Source organism: Puma concolor, chromosome D1, assembly GCF_028749965.1.
Source record: "Puma concolor isolate L17-30 chromosome D1, mPumCon1.1.hap2, whole genome shotgun sequence".
Taxonomy (NCBI): domain Eukaryota; kingdom Metazoa; phylum Chordata; class Mammalia; order Carnivora; family Felidae; genus Puma; species Puma concolor.
Genome location: NC_141676.1, coordinates 60,946,250 through 60,964,885, shown reverse-complemented (window position 1 = coordinate 60,964,885; position 18,636 = coordinate 60,946,250). Strand labels below are relative to the sequence as shown.

At 39.6% G+C, this 18,636-nt stretch overlaps 1 protein-coding gene across 2 annotated transcripts in view; it reads right to left on the bottom strand.

The window, feature by feature from the left end:
• Positions 1-582: 582 nt before the first annotated feature.
• The window catches only part of ACER3 (alkaline ceramidase 3), a 181,359-nt gene continuing 163,305 nt past the window's right edge, over positions 583-18,636 (bottom strand). For both annotated transcript variants that reach the window (XM_025928583.2, XM_086678376.1), the window contains 3 exons: positions 17,802-17,906; positions 10,862-10,907; positions 583-10,340 (listed from right to left, as the gene is read on the bottom strand). In XM_025928583.2, coding sequence (XP_025784368.1) covers positions 10,287-10,340; positions 10,862-10,907; positions 17,802-17,906 — 205 coding nt within the window. In that variant the 3' untranslated portion in view covers positions 583-10,286. The remainder of the gene's footprint in view (positions 10,341-10,861; positions 10,908-17,801; positions 17,907-18,636) is intronic.

Below are 18,636 nucleotides of genomic sequence, written 5' to 3'. Positions count from 1 at the left end.
AAAGTTATTGTTTGTAATACTAAGCGAGATGTGGGAAATTCTAGTTACGTTTTACATCTTGCAGATGGCACTTTAGCCATTGCCAAAGACAGAAGCCATAGGCATACGATGGCTCATGTAGTACGTTTTTTTCTGTTTCTGCCCTGTTCCTCCTTGTTGTGTGAAGCTGGAAGGTTCACGTGTTTACTCTAGAGCTCCTAAAGTTGAGAATGCTGTGCATTTATAGATCATAAATGCTTTATTGAAAAGTTACTAGCTTTTGCTTTGCAAATCACCCAGGCTTGGAGTAGAAAGGTACTTCAATATAGTTCAAAACTAATGATAAAGATCCTTCCCACGAACAGGACTGCTGCTAGCCTATACAGATCATTTCACCTAGAAATCGGAAAAAGGTGTCCCAAGATACAATCCTACCAAGGCATATACCATGACAAGCTGAGCACAGGTTAGATTTCAGCTTCCACTAACCCCCCTCCTTCAAGTGCGTGCCTTGTGCAGTGCACAAACTGTACAACATGGTGGCCCTACCTTTATATAAATGGTGTATATTAATATAAACCAGGGATAAAACATTACCAGAAGTCTTATTCAAAACAGTATTATTTTTAATACTTTCACCTATAGAGAGGTAATTAATGAAATATAGCCTAGATTATAGCAGATTAGATAAAAATACATAGTTCTACTATCGTCTAGAAAAATGATTGCGGCACAGGCAAATCAAATGGAGAAAGTGAATAAGCAGATCTGAGATCACCTGAAAATGGTTAGTTCCTTGTATAGACTCAGTACAACCTATGTTTATTAAATAATTGCTAGTAGAACAGACATTTGCACCAAAATGAAACCAGGAACCTTTACATTAGCTTGAACAGTTTATCTGTTGGTCACATTAATGACTCAGAAATATTACAAGTATGGAAATGCTGGACAGTAAACAATGCCTGATCAGTACATTCAACAGAAATTGGCAATACCTATTAAAATAGACTCACTTGTTAATTGCTATTAAATAATTTAGCTCTAAAAAGAAAAGGCAAAAAGAAACAAGGACTAATTGTGGAAAGGACTTTGAACTTTTTCTTTTAGAAAGAAAAAAAAAAAAAGAAGTACCCATGACTATGCACCTAGCATTGTTGGATTTTACAGTATGGAATGGAATTTCCTTCGTAAAGAAAACAAAATCACGTAATTTTTTCCCCAAAGGTTTAGGCACTTTGCAGCAGGCTGTTGACAATCTAGTAAAACTGATATGAAGAAATGGTGTTAGAGTGTCAATATTTAAACACAAATGCTATTACTACATTCAACAAAGAAGTGAGAGAGGTCTTAAGTGCAGAACATATTTTCCTGCTGACAAATACACCAATCATCTTGCAGAGAAGTGTGGAGGGAAGTACTGTACTTCCGTTATGGAGTTCGTTTGCTGAAGGCCTAGAGAAGAGGGCAAAATCCCAGAACCAGATCGTGAATATTCGAGGCATTGCAGGCCACACACCTCTCTGTTGCTTATTCTTTTTCTTTTTGTATGTTTAAATAACACCGTCAAAATGTAAAAATCATTCTTACCTTGCAGGCCATACAACCGCAGACTGGATGGGTCTGTGGGCTAGTTTGCCAATCCCTGGTCTAGAGCAAAATGGTCTCATAAAACATTTTGTTTTAGGTGCAGATGATCTCAGGATGACTATCTGCAGTGAACCAAATTTATGTGCTTAAAGATTTGTCTAATAAATGTGCTCTGCTGCAACCTTAGTTACTTGGGCCAACTCAATGCAAAAGCGATGTTCTGCAGATCTGGCTTTGCCAGAAGTCTCAAATAAAGCTTATTCTATGATAATTTTGTGAATATTCAAATTACCAGTGACGAAATCTAGTTCAAGTATCAACGTTGCACTCTAAAGCAATGAAGCAGGTCTTGTTGAGAAGGGGTGAAAAGGAACCGTGAGCAAAGTGTGACCTGTGGTTGGTGCTAGAATACCAACAGCTGCTGGCTGGGCTAAGTAGAGGGGGGCGATTTTAGGCCACCTGCAGACCGGTGGTTGAATTTTCTGAGTTTTTAGGGTTTTGTAGTAGGAAATATTCTCGTGATCATTTTCTGCCAATCAAAACAAGCAGTCATTTGCTGGATTTAATGATAAATGAAGGCCTTGTGAAATAACATTCACATTTAATGTGAATGAATTCATTAATGTGAAATAATTCAATTCACTATTTAAAGTGAATTAAAAATGGGGTCGGTATTGCAAACGGCCAAGTGGTGCGTCTGCAACGGCAGAAATCCTGTAGCTAATAATACTGCTTCATTTCCTCAGTGATCGGTCTTCTTAGCAGCTCTGATCGCCTGTCAGGGAAAGAATTGTTGCTTGATGGGACTGGCTATCCCTCACAGTTTCCACTTTCCCCTCAAGGGTGTCAAGGGTTTAGTATCTAACGTCAAAGTTTGTGCTCCGAAGCCAGAGTTGTGTCTTCAGTTTGAATTCAAGTGAAGCAGTTGTCTGCTTCTGAGTGTAGGTCAGTTCCAAATAAAATACTAAAACGTTAATTACAAAACATAAGTTTATCTACCTTTGACTTATTTTTACGGAAAGACCAAAGATGTTTTGGACCTGTTAATAAACATGTTCTTTCACCACATTAAGAAACTGTACCATAGAGTGTCACCTGGGTGGCTCAGTTGGTTGAGCATCCGACTCTTGATTTCGGCTCAGGTCACAATCTCACAGTTCATGGGCTCGAGCCCCATGTCAGGCTCTGTGCTGACAGTGCAGAGCCTGCTTGGGATTCTCTCTCTCCCTCTCTCTGCCCCTTTCCTGCTCTCACTCTCAAAGTAAATAAAATAAAAACTTAAAAAAAATAAATTGTATTATAAAGCAGCAGCTACCTCTGGAAGTTGAAGTGGTACATTCATAAATGTGCTAAATTACAGAATGCTGATATGTAGTAGTTCACAACTGTCAACTTCCTCATTTTCACTGGAAATTAAGGTTATTAGGGGCTAAGAATGCTAATCAATATATGTAAGTGAGAGTACTAGAAACAATAAAGAAGGGACGCATCTCGAAAGGCCTGAAAGGTATGAAAGATGTGTTTTGTTAAGAAAAAAAGGAAAGCAATTTTATCCTACAGTAGTTGCACAGAGGTTGTAAAAAGGCTGTTCCAGAATGAGGAAGGAAGAGGAAAGGACAAAATCCCGCATGGGCATAGAAAGCTGTAAAGGGTCTACAGAAGGGGGCAGGAGTGGAGGAGAGAAAAAAAAAAAAAGCAGGGAATATCTTATTCATGTGGGTAAACTGGCTGATTGAATGCATTTATTTTTAATTTTTTTTTTTTAAGAAATGAGCCTAATAGTATATGGATGCAAAACTAGATGTTGAAATTCCCTCCTGAAAGGAAAAAGTTTCTTGGATTGTTGGAAATTTGTCAATGTCTTGGTAGAAAGTGATTAGTCACACCTCCAGTTATCTAAAGTGAATGTTACAGGGACGACTACATTTCCTTATCAACTACATTATAAAGAACTCTTTATCAAATCTTTAACCATGGCCATTTAAAGCCTTTTGTCACTCACAGATATTGTTTTACAAAAAAAGACTGTCTCACGGACCCATGGTAAAGACTACAATAGGTACTTGGGGGTACAGGCTTCTGATGTCATTATTTAGGTAATTTTAAGATCATATCCCTGGACAAATGGTTTCTAGAACAAATAGAAAAGCTTGTGGATTCATAAAACTGCTAATCCCAAATCAAGAAACACCTGAAGTTATCACGTGAAACTGAGTACACTGATAAAGAATGATTAGGATTTCTTCTGTGACCTTTGCTTAGAATATTGCTGGTTCTTTAATGTTTTTCATTTTTTTTTTTTTTTTTTGGTTTCAGAAACCCTTTCTGTTAAATGATCTATATACCACACAGCAGTTCAGTAGATTACGTCTTTGTAAACAAAAACAAACATTTATCTTTTCTCCCTGCCTCATCCGTCCAGAGTTTGGAAACTCTTACTGAATGTTATTTTCATGGCAGTATTTGAATGTTCGGTAAGAATTTGCTCTCTTTATAACAAGAGACAATTTGAAACACTGGTTATATTAGGCTTTGACTGGAATGTCATATTTGAGAATGGTGTGCATAGAATCAGAGATGACCAGTTTTAAGAACTAAGGTGGACTTTAAGGAGCCAGAGCTTACAAAGCCTTCCTGGACAACCTGCCTGGCTTACAGGATTCCCCGCCTTCCAGGTGAGTAAGGAAGGGTACTTCCTGGCAGGCCCAGAAATTTAGGATATTTTGGGGATCCTGAGAAGGAATTCACCCAAATCTGTAGTGAAGTCTGATGGTGAGTTCTCCCAGCCTTGAGGCTTTTATTTTTTTAATGTTGATTTTATTTTTGAGAGACAGAGCATGAGCAGGGGAGGGGCAGAGAGAGAGGGGGACACAACCCGAAGCAGGCTCCAGGCTCTGAGCTGTTAGCACCAAGCCTGACGCAGGGCTCGAACCCACGAACTGTGAGACAACCTGAACTGAAGACTGTGAGATAACCTGAGCCACCCAGGCACCCCTAGCTTTGAGGCTTTTAAAAGTCCAATCTGAGATCCCTAATAAAAGTTCCAGCCAAACAAACTTAAAAAGGACTATGACGTCAATTACTACTCTTGCTACACTTACAACCAGGTCAAATTTGATAAGACTAGACTTGCTACAAACAAAAACAGTCTTACCTTGATTATCTTTGATGAAAATGGGGGTAATTTTAGGTTTCAATGGAAAACTATAACCCACCATTGTGGATTATCAGATTCTAGTCCTGTTCATTCTCTTTGAGCTATTTTCACCTCTTTGTAAGCTGGATCATGCCACCTTGTGTATTTTGTCAGTAAATAACTTTTCCAATTTTCTTCCACCCTCCTGATTCGGCACCGATAGGTGCCCATTTCCTTAAGCCCTGCAAGCTGAAGGGAACTTCAAAGGATTTATCACAACGGTTTGGGCCACTCAGGAAGTTCACCAGGACACGGTCGTCTGAGCTGCAGGAAATACCCATGACTGTGAGACTGCCACTACCATTCTGACTCTGCCTTTTAAAGACACTTCAAGACCAGTGTTTAGAAATCCTTTTGACTGCCTGTCCTCTGCACTCGAACTGAGTTTATAATCTGCTCCAACTACTAATTTTTGTTTTTCCTTTTCTTTCTCCATGAATCTATGCCTTCTTTCCCTTTGCAGATCTCCTACCTCCCAACTTCTAACCTGAATCTTCTCTCCACAGCCACCATCTCAGCTTCTGGCCCTTGACACATCTTGGGAAGTCTTAGGGGAAATAAAGGAAGTCTTAGATGTGGGGAGGGGGGACGTACCACTGTGGCATAACAATTATTTTGTGCTAACGGCATTTGAGAATCAACAGATATAGGAAGAGGCTTTTGTCCCTGAACTCCCTTTTTATCTGCCTAAAAGCAGAACCTCCCCCAAAGAACTCAACTGTTGTAGTTTTGACTCTGGCATCACAAATGAGCAGACATGGTCACAAAACTATCCAATCTCCCATCTATTCTCCTAAGGGCCCGTTTATCCATTCTGAACATCATTTGTTTTCCCCTCAGTCCCCTCTCTTTCCCTCCCCTCCCCTTGTTAAGATGGTACATAAGCCCCAAATCCTGCCTCCGGCCCCACCTTTCTCTGAATGCTCTGTGTCATGTGAATAAAAATCTACATTTTCTCTTGCTCATCTCTCATTTGTCAGTTTAATTCACAGGCCCTCAACTACTGAATCTAAGAGGGTAAAGGAGAGATTTTTCCTCCCCACCAGGAGACATTGTTAAGTCCAGCAGCATGCTCACAGGAACCCCAGCAAAACTGGCAATTTCTCATCTAGCAACTACAATTAGACATTTAAAAGTTTCCTTATTCTTGAAGTGCAAGAGTTTAAAAAACAGCATTGAAGTTTTCCATTCAGATGGGCCATGACTATTTTTTTTTCATTTTATAGCCCTCGCTACAAAGGCGTTTAACTACTTTTAGCCAAATTTTAGTCATTATTTTCAAATGTTTACAGCACAGTGAGTAAGCTGAAAAACAAGACAAACTCATGCAATCAAACTAATTACATTATGGCACCGATAAGAGGCAAAATGTAAAACAGAGGTAGATCTGCAAATTGCCACACAGTTTGCAAGTTCCAATTATAACTGACTCTCTTTGAAACATCAGTTTTATATAAATATTTATCCAGTAGCACATCATAAACCACAGGGTTATAATAATTTCTTTTGCCATGTAAATGTGCAACTGAGAGTTAAAACTATTAAAACTTTGCAACACATGATTCTTTTTTCTTTTCAAGAGCAAAGTAATATGGAACCCATACGACTCATAAGAAAACCTTAAAACTAAATTATCACACTTTAAGGGGCACTGGCTAAATTCTGAAGGAGTAGGCATTAAAACAGAACTTAGTTTTGGGGCGCCTGGTTGGCTCAGTCAGTAGAGCATGTGACTCTTGATCTTGGGGTTGTATGTTTGAGCCTCATGTTGGGTGTAGAGATTATTAAAAATCAAATCTTAAATAGAATATAGTTTTTTGGGTTTTTTTTGGCATGTAAAGATTTTCATGCAAAGTTTTTGGTCTCTTGATTTTGACTCTGACCTCTTTATCTTTAGTACTGATGGGGGAGCACGAGGCAAGCTGAGGGCAAAATACAGGCTGGCACACCACCCCCCTCCCCCCACCAGGTGGAATGTGTGATAGTCCTCGGATACTCCTGGCTACCCAAGAACAAAGGAAAGGGGTTTAAATGCTTGCCATGGTAACGTGGGAAACTAAGGCAAATGAAAAATTAAATTCCCTTACTGTCTACAGCCCACTGACAAGTCCTTGAGACCAGCAGAGTGACCTCCCTCTAGCTCAGCTGCCTCAAGGATGACACTTTGCTGGGGGCAAAAGACAGACAACCTTGGCTTAACATTATCCCAACCTCAAGGATCCTATAAGTCAACTTCCTTTATCTCAACTCTCCCAAGATATACGCTGGAGATCATACTCCAAGTTTATGGGCCCTCGATATACATCTAAAGGGTCTCATGACTGAGGGTTTATTAAGTGGTAATAAGTGGCATTTCCCTAGCAACAGCTAGCCCCTCAAGATCCTGGAAACCTTGCTTCCAAAATTCCTTAGAGGCTTACTCTATCCCTGACCCCCTCCCAACCTGAGGGTATGTAATGAGTTACCTATTATGACCCCATGAAGCTCTTCCTGCCCATGGGTCCTGTCTCCTTGTTTTAATAAAGTCACCTTTGCACCAAAGGCGTCTTCAAGAATTCTTTCTTGTCGGCTCTAGACTACCCCACCATCACCCCAAAACTTCATCAGTATAAGTAAAACATTCTTAGTGTAAGGAAAGACTAGTTTAATGGTCCTGGAAACTGTGCATTTAGGGTAAACCATAATATTTTATCTGATTCTACTAAACCAAATACACTACTTGAGGTTCTCATTTGTAAATTAATCAAAAACAAATGTTTGTCATCAATTTATCCCCAATCATCAATTTATACAATATCGCAAAGATAAAAGAGATCACTTCAGGTGTTGGCAACGTTTTCATGAAAGCACCACGGTGGGGAGGGGTGGGTGGAGTGACCAACCAGATTAGGACAACCACCTTTCATTTAGTTTTTCCTTGAAAAAAAGTCAAATTGCTTTCAATTTTCTGGAGTGAAAATGGCAGGATATTAAGATACACAGGCCAACTGCTGCTTTCATATCCTCATAAGATACTAGTATTTTCTAAAATGTAATTTGCTACAGGGCTCACAGAGGAGCACCTTTCACATCAGATATGTTTGCTCAGCAGGAAATTGGTTTTTGTATACTCTAGTTTAGGAAGTCTGCCAAGGAAGTAAAGGGAACCCAACCCTACAATGCCTACCTGGAATCCTAGAAGGGAAAAATAAAGCCATTCAAATAAAGTTGATTTAGCAATACCCTGAAAGTCAGCAGTATTTCCATAATACTCGCTATGGTACAGAAAAGAAGTCTTGAGTGTGCTAATACTTAGGCTGCTAGAAAGAGAGCCGTATGTGAGGCACAGGTGAACTTGGGAGAGTTAGAGCCTGGATTCAGTCTCTGCTTTCTGCTCAACACTTCTAAAATGCTTTCTGCTTCCATGCCAGCTGTTTTCACAGCAGAGACAAGGGTCTCTGAACAAGTGGCCACAGCGTTACAAGTCACCCAGTGGTGCCTGTGCTTCTCCACAGAGGTGCTGGACAACTTCATTCAGCAAGTGACTACAGGGGGTGGTGGCTGAACTGTTCGTTCAGCAAACTGCTGGAAAGGGCTTGGGTATCAGTGGGGGCTCTCCACACCTTGTCTGTGATATGCACAGCCTCAGTCTCCCTGCGCCTGGCTGTGCTATCAAGAAGGCTGTGCCTTTGTTGCCATACATAGGTTCTTTACACAGAAGTGTAGCTCGAGTGAAAAGTACAAAAGACAATGGTGTGAAACAAATGAACCTATTTGAAAAATGTAAGATGGCTGATAGCCTAGGTAGCTGCACATGAAATGTAGCCAGAAGTCAGAATCTTATGGCGAAAGAACAGTCTTACAGGCTGTGTATTAGAACTGCTTAGTTTTAGGTTTTCTTAAGGCACAACCAAAGTTCTTTAGATTTATTTTGGCAAGTGCTTTTCTTGCTGGAGGATCATAAAAGTAGGCAGAAGTTTATGCCTAATGGCGTGTTGGCATGCTTTGGTAAGGAAAATAGTTCTTGGACTAAAACTAAGGCCAGAAGGTGAAGAAGAAGAACAAAATCTGTACTGGTTTTAAATTTGTACGAAGGCGACTTACTGGATACTGGGAAAATGACAGGAGTGTTTTTATACCTTTGCAGAAGAAAAAAATGATTTTCCTTTTGAAGCTGTAGCTTCAGGATTTAATCTGGGTCAATGTCACCACGCGGTAAAAACAATCTGGGTTTTATAATAAAGTCGCAAAAATGCCAAGTGGTACAGAGCTACCAATACGGTGATACCTCAGGCAAAGGGGTCAACTAAGGTTTTACTCCAGATTGGTGTTATGTTTGTGAAATGTAATTCAATTTGTTATACATCTGAACCCAAATCAGAACTAGCTGCTTTGTGATGATATTTCACCGCCATTTTTTAGTATTTTAATTTTGGGGAGTTCGTTCAAGTAAGAGAGAGCCATTCTCAACTCTTGTATCTATTTCCTTCAACAAATGAAGGGGCAGGCATTCTAATAAGCTTTATGTAAATAGGATCCTGATCATTTTAGCTCTAGTTAACCTGATACATTTCCCTGGGCATAACCAAGGCCCCTCTGAAAACTGGAAAATATGGCATAGTTTAAAAAGAGTGTAACAAACAACATTCACTGGTAACTTCAAATAAGTTCCGTCAAGAGGGTGGAATATTGGCAGGCCAGACCACCAATCATGTTTGCCTAGCCATAAAACCAGTGACAACTTAAAGATCTGCAAAGATCAAAGAAAACAGAGAAACCACCTTTAACTAACAGCCTGGAGGCACAACATCCCACAGGTGTCCTTGTGGTCTTTGCAAACTCTACAAGGTGACCCACTCAACTCCGATTGGCGGTGGCCACACACAGACACCCCAGAACCCACTGCAAATCTGGGGTATGGCAAGTAGGGAACCGAGTGGCCAGTTGGAGCTTGCTTATGACATGCTGACTAGCACAAGGGCAGACCGTGAGGAACTACCAGAATCCCACAGATAGCTCTTTTTCACCTTGGAAAACCATTCATGAGGTTACTACGACAAGAACACAAATCAAGGCTGACACGGCCAGCTCCACAGCTGGCCATCTGGGTATGGGGTTTTGCCAATACTTAGCTGACTGTTTGGATCATTTAATCAAATATTAAGCAAAGTATAATTTACATGCAACCCTTGTCAAAAAAGGGAAAAAGGTTAAATTTCCTATGATCAGCACAAACTGTTAACCTGTTAAGAAAAGCCTCATTTTTCCAGCATTCAACTATATATACACACATCATGTCGGTTTCTTTTTAAACATCTTAGGGTGAGGGTGAGGAGGAGAAGGGACAAATGAGATAAAGACGCGAGCTCAACATCCAACAAGACTATTCCTTATTCTCTGTGTGACTGGCAGCATTAGTTAGAAAGTCACTCCTTTGCTGTGATGGTCATGATATATTTGAATGTGTAGATCTTTAAGGATTTCCTTATTCATTTGGCCAGGCCTATGGTAGATGCTTTGTTTGTTTTCCTGGAATAATTCATCAGTGCTTCCTGAGAGGCTCAAACAGGATCACTGGCCAGATTCCGAAGAGAAACTGTTTGGAAACAAGTTAGGACAAAATGAAAGAAAGTAACTGTTCCATGTTACCCCTGAAAAAAGAACCTATGTGCTATTACTACAGTGCTTCAGTGTTTCATAGGTTTGCTACCAACTGTCCTGAGCAGCCTGAGTCCAGCATATTCTTTTCCGAGTTGCACCAGATCTCAGAAATGATTTTTATTTAACTTATTTAAATGGCTGAAGTTTCTACTTTGCCAGGCATGGAGCAGGGCACTGAAATCATCTCAGATCTTTAAAACACTCTGTAATGTAGCTATTAACAGCTCCATTTTATTGTTGAAAAAAACTAAGGCTTAGAGACAACAGACGTGCCCAAGGTCATAGAGCAGTACGTGGAAGACCTAAGATTCAAGGGCATCTGGTTCCAAAGCCTGTACTCTCTCTACTACTTTTCCACCCACTCGCTTCTCCCATCTCTGTCCCATCCTCCCAATACCCTCCCCTGCCCCAACATGCATGCACGCACGCACACACACCCCTAGGAAGGGAGCATACCTTCACTTTTGGCCTGTATTTCAGGTAAAGAGTTCTTGTATACAAACTGAAAGAAAAGGGGAGGGGGAAAAGCTCTTCAGATTAATATTTAATTCATGCAAACTGGCTTACTGACAAATTTAACCATAGTGCCTCTGTACATACAAAGAAAAAGCAACATTGGTAGATTCTTTTGTTCATTTAGCAACCATTTTTTTCGAGCACCTACTCTATGCAGAACACTTGGCAAGATACTAAGGAAGACAGAGAAATGATCACTCTCAGACTGTGACCTCAAGATGTTTGTAGTTTAGCAGGGAGCATTCAGCTCATGCTTGATGATTCATATCATAATTGCCAGCTTCATCTCTGAAGATATATGGTAGCCAGGATTAAAGGAGAGTATTCTTAGAATATTTTGGAAGTGGTTATATCAGCTCTAAGAGGATTACAATACAGGTATGAAATAATCAGGAAGGTAACAGAAAGCCTTCCTCATAGTAGCCTTTAAAATAAGTAACATCTGGGGGTGCCTGGGTGGCTCAGTCAGTTAAGCATTGGACATCAGCTCAGGTCATGATCTTGCAGTCCGTGAGTTCGAGCCCCATGTTGGACTCTGTGCTGTCATTTCAGAGCCTGGAGCCTGCTTCGGATTCTGTGTCTCTCTCTGTCCCTCCCCAGCTCATGCTCTGTCTCTCGCAAAAATAAATAAACATTAAAATTTTTTTTGAAATATCTAAAATAAGTAACAGCTGAAAATGAGATTGGATTTTTTTTTTTTTAATTTTAAATTTTTGTAGAGAGAGCATGAGTGGGGAGAGGGTCAAAGGAGGAGAGAGAGAATCTTAAGCAGGTTCCAAGCTCAGTGTGGAGCCCAATGCAGAACTTAATCCCACAACCCTGGGATCATGACCTGAGCCGAAATCAAGAGTGGTTGTGCTCAACAGACTGAGCCACCCCGGTGCCCCAAGAAGTTTGGATACTTAAGCCTCAGTTATGGAAATTTTGATTCTATGGCTATGTCATTGAATGAAGCATGCAAATAATATTTCAGAGGGATGATTTGAGAATGTAATAACACGTGTGCCCTTTAAGACTACTGTACATGTGTTTATTTCAAAGAGTTGACACAGTGAAGTAAAAATATCTGAGCTCAAATCGTTGCTCCATCACTTTATAACTGTGTAACAATGTTGAGCCACATTATTTACTTGCTGTATACAGTCTTGGGGCACCTGGGTGGCTCAGCTGGTCAAGTGTCTGACTTCGGCTCAGGTGATGATCTCATAGCTCCGTGAGTTCGAGCCCCGCGTCGGCCTCTGTGCTGACAGCTCAGAGCCTGGAGCCTGCTTCGGATTCTGTGTCTTCCTCCCTCTCTCTCTCACCTTCCTCTGCCTGTTTTTTTTCTCTCTCTCTCTCAAAAATAAATATCCACACTTATTTTATTTTAGTTATTTAGGATGAAATATGTCTAAAACATATTCTACCTTCCCTGCCTCCTTAAAAAAAAAAAATCAAAGTAGGGATGCCTGGGTGGCTCAGTTGGTTAAACATCCAACTCTTGATTTTGGCTCAGGTCATGATCTCATGGTTTGTGAGTTCGAGCTCCGCATTGGGCTCTACACTGACAGCATGGAGCCTGCTTAAAATTCTTTCTCTCTCCCTCTCTCTGCCCCTGCCCTCCCCTGCTCTCTCTCTCTCTCTCAAAATAAATAAATAAACTTAAAAAAAAAGTCAAAGTAAAATATTTTAACATTAACATAAAACAAAACAAAAAAAAGTCAAAACCTGCCACCAAATATAGTCAAAATGCTTCCTTTTTTTCTGTATTTACTTTAACCTTTGTCCCCACACAAATTAACTTTTACACACGGTTAATAATTACCTATATATGATTTTAGTTTGTTTCACTTAAAAACCCAAGTAATCCTAATATCTTTCTATGTTGCTATAGAATTTTCATATTTATAATTAAAAAAAAATTTTTTTAACATTTATTTATTTTTGAGACAGAGAGAGACAGAGCATGAACGGGGAAGGGTCAGAGAGAGGGAGACACAGAATCCGAAACAGGCTCCAGGCTCTGAGCGCTCAGCACAGAGCCCGACGTGGGGCTCGAACTCACGGGCTGTGAGATCATGACGTGAGCCGAAGTCAGCTGCTTAACCGACTGAGCCACCCAGGCGCCCCTCATATTTATAATTTTAAATAGCTGAATAAAAGATATACTATAATTTACTTTAAAATTCTACCTTATTGGATAGTGTGTTTTATTTTTCTTCTACTATTATTGTTGCTTTGCTAATTAAGTAATACTGTGATAAACATATTTGGGTTTACACACACATTTTCATTTTTCTGGGTTATTTCTTTAGGATAAGTTCTAAGGAATAGAATACCTGGGATAAAAAATATAAAATAAATATTTTATTTTCACAAACACATACAGTGTTGAATTCCTTTCCAAATGGGTTACATCAGTTTACACTGACAAGTAATACATGATCATGCCATTTCACTGCAACTAAAGAATACAGGAGGGAATTTCAAAATACTATAGAGCTCACTTAATAGATATAAAAAATATCTTCATTGTTGGGGTGCCCGGGTGGCTCAGTCGGTTAAGTGTCCGACTTCAGCTCAGGTCATGATCTCACGGGTCATGAGTTTGAGCCCTGCGCTGGGGTCTGTGCTGACAGCTCAGAGTCTGGAGCCTATTTCTCTCTCAAATATACAATAAACATTAAATATATATATATACACACACACACACACACACACACACACATATATATATGCACACACATATATATATATACACACACACATATATGCATATATATGTATATATATATCATTGCTTTATTTTTAAATTATTATTTTTTCTTTTAAAAAACTTTTTAATGTTTATTATTTTTGAGAGAGAGTGTGCACAAGGAGGGGGGCGAGGAGCAGAGAGAGAGGGAGACACAGAATCCTAAGCAGGCTCCGGGCTCTGAGCTGTCAGCACAGAGCCTGATGTGGGGCTCGAACTCACGATCTGTGAGATCATGACATGAGCCGAAGTCGGATGCTTAACCGACAGAACCACCTGGGCACCACTAAATGATTGTTTTTAAAAAGGTAATACAATCATTTGGTGAAAAATCTGAACAGTACTAAAGAGTAAACAGGAAAAAGAGAGTCTGTCTCCTAGCTGTGACCTGCGGCCCAGAGATAACTGCTGGTACCTACTGGTTAACATATCCTTACAAAGACAGTAAGCATTTATAAGCATATATGTATATTTAGTCCATATATGTATTTTTATTCACAAAAATGGATAACCTACTGTTTTAGAAGGCATTTTTTGATTACCAGTTAGATGATCAGTTTTCTCTTGGCTTATTTATACTACAAATATCTCAAAACAAAACAAAACCATGATCTGGAGGCCTTCCTCTTTTTTAATTTTTTAAATTTAAAAATAGCTTCAAACTTCTAGGAAAGTTGCAAGATTGGTCTGAAGAATTCCTGTATCCCCTTCTCCCAGATGACCCAATTGCTATCATTTAACCACATTTGTTTTACACACACACACACACACACACACACACACACACACACACACACACAAATGCACCTATGATCAAGTGTATAAACATATCCTATAGAGTCGCTGTATGACATGATGCCCATCACCTAAATATCCTAATGTGTACCACCATAAAACAAGGACAGTCTCCTAAATTACAATACAACCCTCCCAGTCAGGAAATTAACATTAATACAAGGCTAACATCCAACTCAAGAATTCATTCCAATTTTGCTGACTGTCCCAATAATTTCTTTCTTCCTTTCTGATCCAGGTTGCTGTACACAAACATGAATTGCATTTAGTTTTCATGTCTTAAAAATCTTTTTATAGCTAGAACAGTTCTTCAGTCTTTCTTTGTCTCACAAACTTGACAGTCCTACAAAGTATAAGACTTTCATTCTGTAGAAGGACCTGCATCATAGGCCCAGCAATATTTCCTCATACCCAGACCCAAGCCAGGCTTTTTTGGCAGGAACACTACAGAAATGACCTGAGCTCATTTCAGTGCCTTGTATCAGGAGACATACTCTAATGACTTGCTCCATCATGGGTGATGTTAACTTAAATGCATGGTCAAGGTGGCTGCTACCAATTTTCTTCACTGTAAAGTAACCATTTTCCCCTTTGTATTAGTATTTCATGGGGAGATATTCTAAATTACACAAATATGTGTTCCTCATCCTACTCCCACTTGTCAGCCAGAGCCTCCATTGATAACTTATACGTATCAACTGTCCCTAAGATAGTTGCCAAATGGTGATCGTTCGTGTCCGTTGCTCCTTCTACATTTGTTAGTTAGCATTTTTTTGTAAGGAAGAGCTTTCCCTTCTCGTTCATTCATATTCGTATGTACTCACAGATTCTCACTTTATTCGGTGGGTGTAACTTGAAACTCTCGCTGTTTAATTTTAACATTCAAACTACCTCAGGTTTATTAACAGGCCAAAGCTTGCTTGCCTTTCAGCCTTCACAGGGTTCACAGAGCTAGGCAATGCATGTATGTGTAAACATATGTATACATATATATTTATAATCTATACAACACATACACATCCAACTTGTTCCATATCTGTGTGAACATGTGTGTGTCACATACTCCTGAGTTCATACTAATACTTTTAATTCCAATCTAACCCCCTCAAGGTTCTTTCTAGCTTTCCCTCTTTCAGTATTTGTAAATCCCTTCTGAGAGAGTGGAGAAATCAGGCTTTTGTTATCCTCAATATATTTACTTAATGTTTAATTAATTGATTTACTTGTTCAGTGTAACCCATTTCCTAACTCCAGCCGCCTCCTCCACCCACCCCACCACATCACTTCCCCTCATCACTCTGCTTCCTTGCCCCACACAGCTGCCACTTCCCCGTCACCACCATGTTTTCTTGGAAGCTCAGCAGGCTGCTACCACCGACCCCTTTTTCCTCATTCTTAGGACACTGAATGCTGCCATCTCTGCACAGCACTTCTTCCCCCTCATTACCCTGGTTTTCCATACCAGGAGTAGAGAAGGAGAAAGTGAAAGGGAGGTGGAAAGGGGAAGGTGTAAAAGGAAAAAACAATATGATAAGTATGCTTTCACCTCCTCTTCAGTATTTATTATAGAAATTTACTACTATACTATATTACACTGCAGTAATGTCCTTGCGTAGTCCCAAGGGCAGTGTTAAGGTGCTAAGTTTTAATTCTCAGGCTCATTCTACAGTTATTCTTGTTTCTCTTTTTCTAGCACCTATCGATTTACCATACATTTCCTATCCCTTCCATTTTAAATTGGATATTTTTAATGTGCTACGAGCTGAGAATCCAAATAATCAATGTAGTAACAAGTGGCAAAATGTAAAATAAATATACTTACAGCCAAAGTTTAAGAGCTCTTCCATGATTAATAACCTTGAGCTCTTCACAGCATTAATTCAATGATTCTTATTTAGCTGTCCAGAAGTTCCTTTTCTATAATTCACAGGTAGTTACGTTAAAAAAACATTTTTTTAATGTTTGTTTTTGAGAGAGAGAGAGAGCGAGCATGTGCATGTGTGTGTGAGCGGGGGAGGGGCAGAGAGAGGGAGACAGAATTGAAAGCAGGCTCCAGGCTCTGAGCTGCCAGCACAGAGCCCGACATGGGGGTTGAACTCATGGACCATGAGACCATGACCTGAGCAGAAGTCAGATGCTTAACTGACTAAGCCACCTAGGTGGCTACTACTAGTAGATATATTTTAGATAATTCAGGATACCTAAATAAGTTGATCTCCAGAGAGGTGAGATGCAGATGTTATTTTGCAGGTTTTCTACAAATTTTCACATTGATTCAAAGGAAGATTTTCTTCCCCTTTCTAGAATTATTTCAGCTATCTCAACTCTTAATAAGAATTTGAAATTAAACATAGTCTGACCCCCAGTAAAGAGACCAATAGATACACACTCATTCATTCAATTATTTAACAATATATACTGAGTGCTTGCTATCTGAAAGGTATTGTTCTAAGCATTTGAGAGGGTAGCAGTGAGTAAGATAAAGTCTCCGCTCTCAAGGAACTTAACATCTAGCTGGGGGAGGCAAACAAGTAAATATATATAACTGCTTATAAATGCTTTGAAGAACAATGAGGCCTGGTAAGGGGAGACAGAGTGATATGGAGGTATTATTTGAATAGGGTGATCAGAGAGAATTCTAACTTCATTTTTGTTATAAATGATTGACCTCCAACAATCATTTGATAGGGGAGCAGGGGAAGAGAAATGGCAACCAACTTATTTCAGGGAAGGAGACAAATTAAGCTGGGGACTTCTGATACTCATACTTTCCCAGGCTCCTACTCAGGGGATCTGGCTGCTTTTTCCCCTCTAAGTTTGTTCTCTATAAACAAAGATATGTTGATCGACATGAAATGGAAATGTTTATATCCTACTTGCTCTAAAATGTAGATCATATGTCAAGGTGAGTTAGTACAACTATCTCACTTTTAAGGGTAAGAAAACTTGGAGCGCCTGGGTGGCTCAGTTGGTTAAGCGTCTGACTCTTCATTTTGGCTCAGGTCATGACCTCACGGTTCATGAGATCCGGCCCTGCGTCAGGCTCTGTGTTGACAGTGTGGAGCCTGCTTGGGAGTCTCTTGACCCCACTCTCTGCTCCTTTCCCGCTTGCCCATGCGCCATGCTCTATCTCCCTCAAAATATGTAAATAAACATGAAAAAAAAATTTAATTTAAGGATGAGAAAACTAAGCTTGAGAGAGAGGAAGGGACTTGCCTAAGGTCATCCAGTGGCAGAGGCAAAGCTGGAACATAAGTTCCTGATTTTGTCTTTTTATATCTACACCATTCTTTTTGAAGAGTAAGAGAATAAATACTTCAACACTATGCTAAAACAGTCTCTATTTCCTACCTGAAAAGGATGTGAAGATAAGAACCAAGGCCAGTTAAAATATGCCACCATGCATGAAACTGTGTGGCAACACCTATGATAGGTGGCATCTTCTTTCGAAAGTTCCTGTGAAAAGTGGAGGGAAGAAATCACCATGTTATTATCTTTTTTTTTTTAATAGTTAGCAACTAATGCTGACAGCCTATGAACATTTTGAAATGTGACTCTGAAACATGGCAATTATTTAATTTCCTTAAGTCTGCTGTAGTCTGCCACATTGTTTTCCAAAGTGTGTTTTGAGGAACAGCATTCCTAGCAGAAGTTCCATGAAGAAATGATGCTGTGTTCAAAAAAAATGCGGGAAATGGTACATAGTTTATTGCCCTCTTGGAAACTGCAGTATGTATTAACAGAATAAAGGCTTTGAAAAGTCCTATCATAACTGTAAGAGTTTATTTTCATTTTTTTTCAGGTAATGAACTAATGCACAGAACCCTTTTGTAATGTAGTATCTTACTAACATTTTATGGAACTAGTGTTTCCTGGAACACAATTTGGGAAACATTAGTCTACTTAGCTATTCAGTCAAGAAACCAGACACATGCTTTTCCTTGGCCTACATACAACCGTCATCTTAGATGAGCACTGTACAGTCTACGAAGTGCTTTTGTAAATATTATTTCACTACTTAGGTGAGACATTGAGGTAGCTATTATTAGCTTTGCTCTACAGATGAGGAACTAAAATTCAGAGACCAAGTTGCCTAAATCACTCAGCCAAGTGGCACAGCTGAGTCTCAGATTCTAGATCTTTTGATTAAGTGTGTACCATATTAACATTCTCATTATTAGAAGGG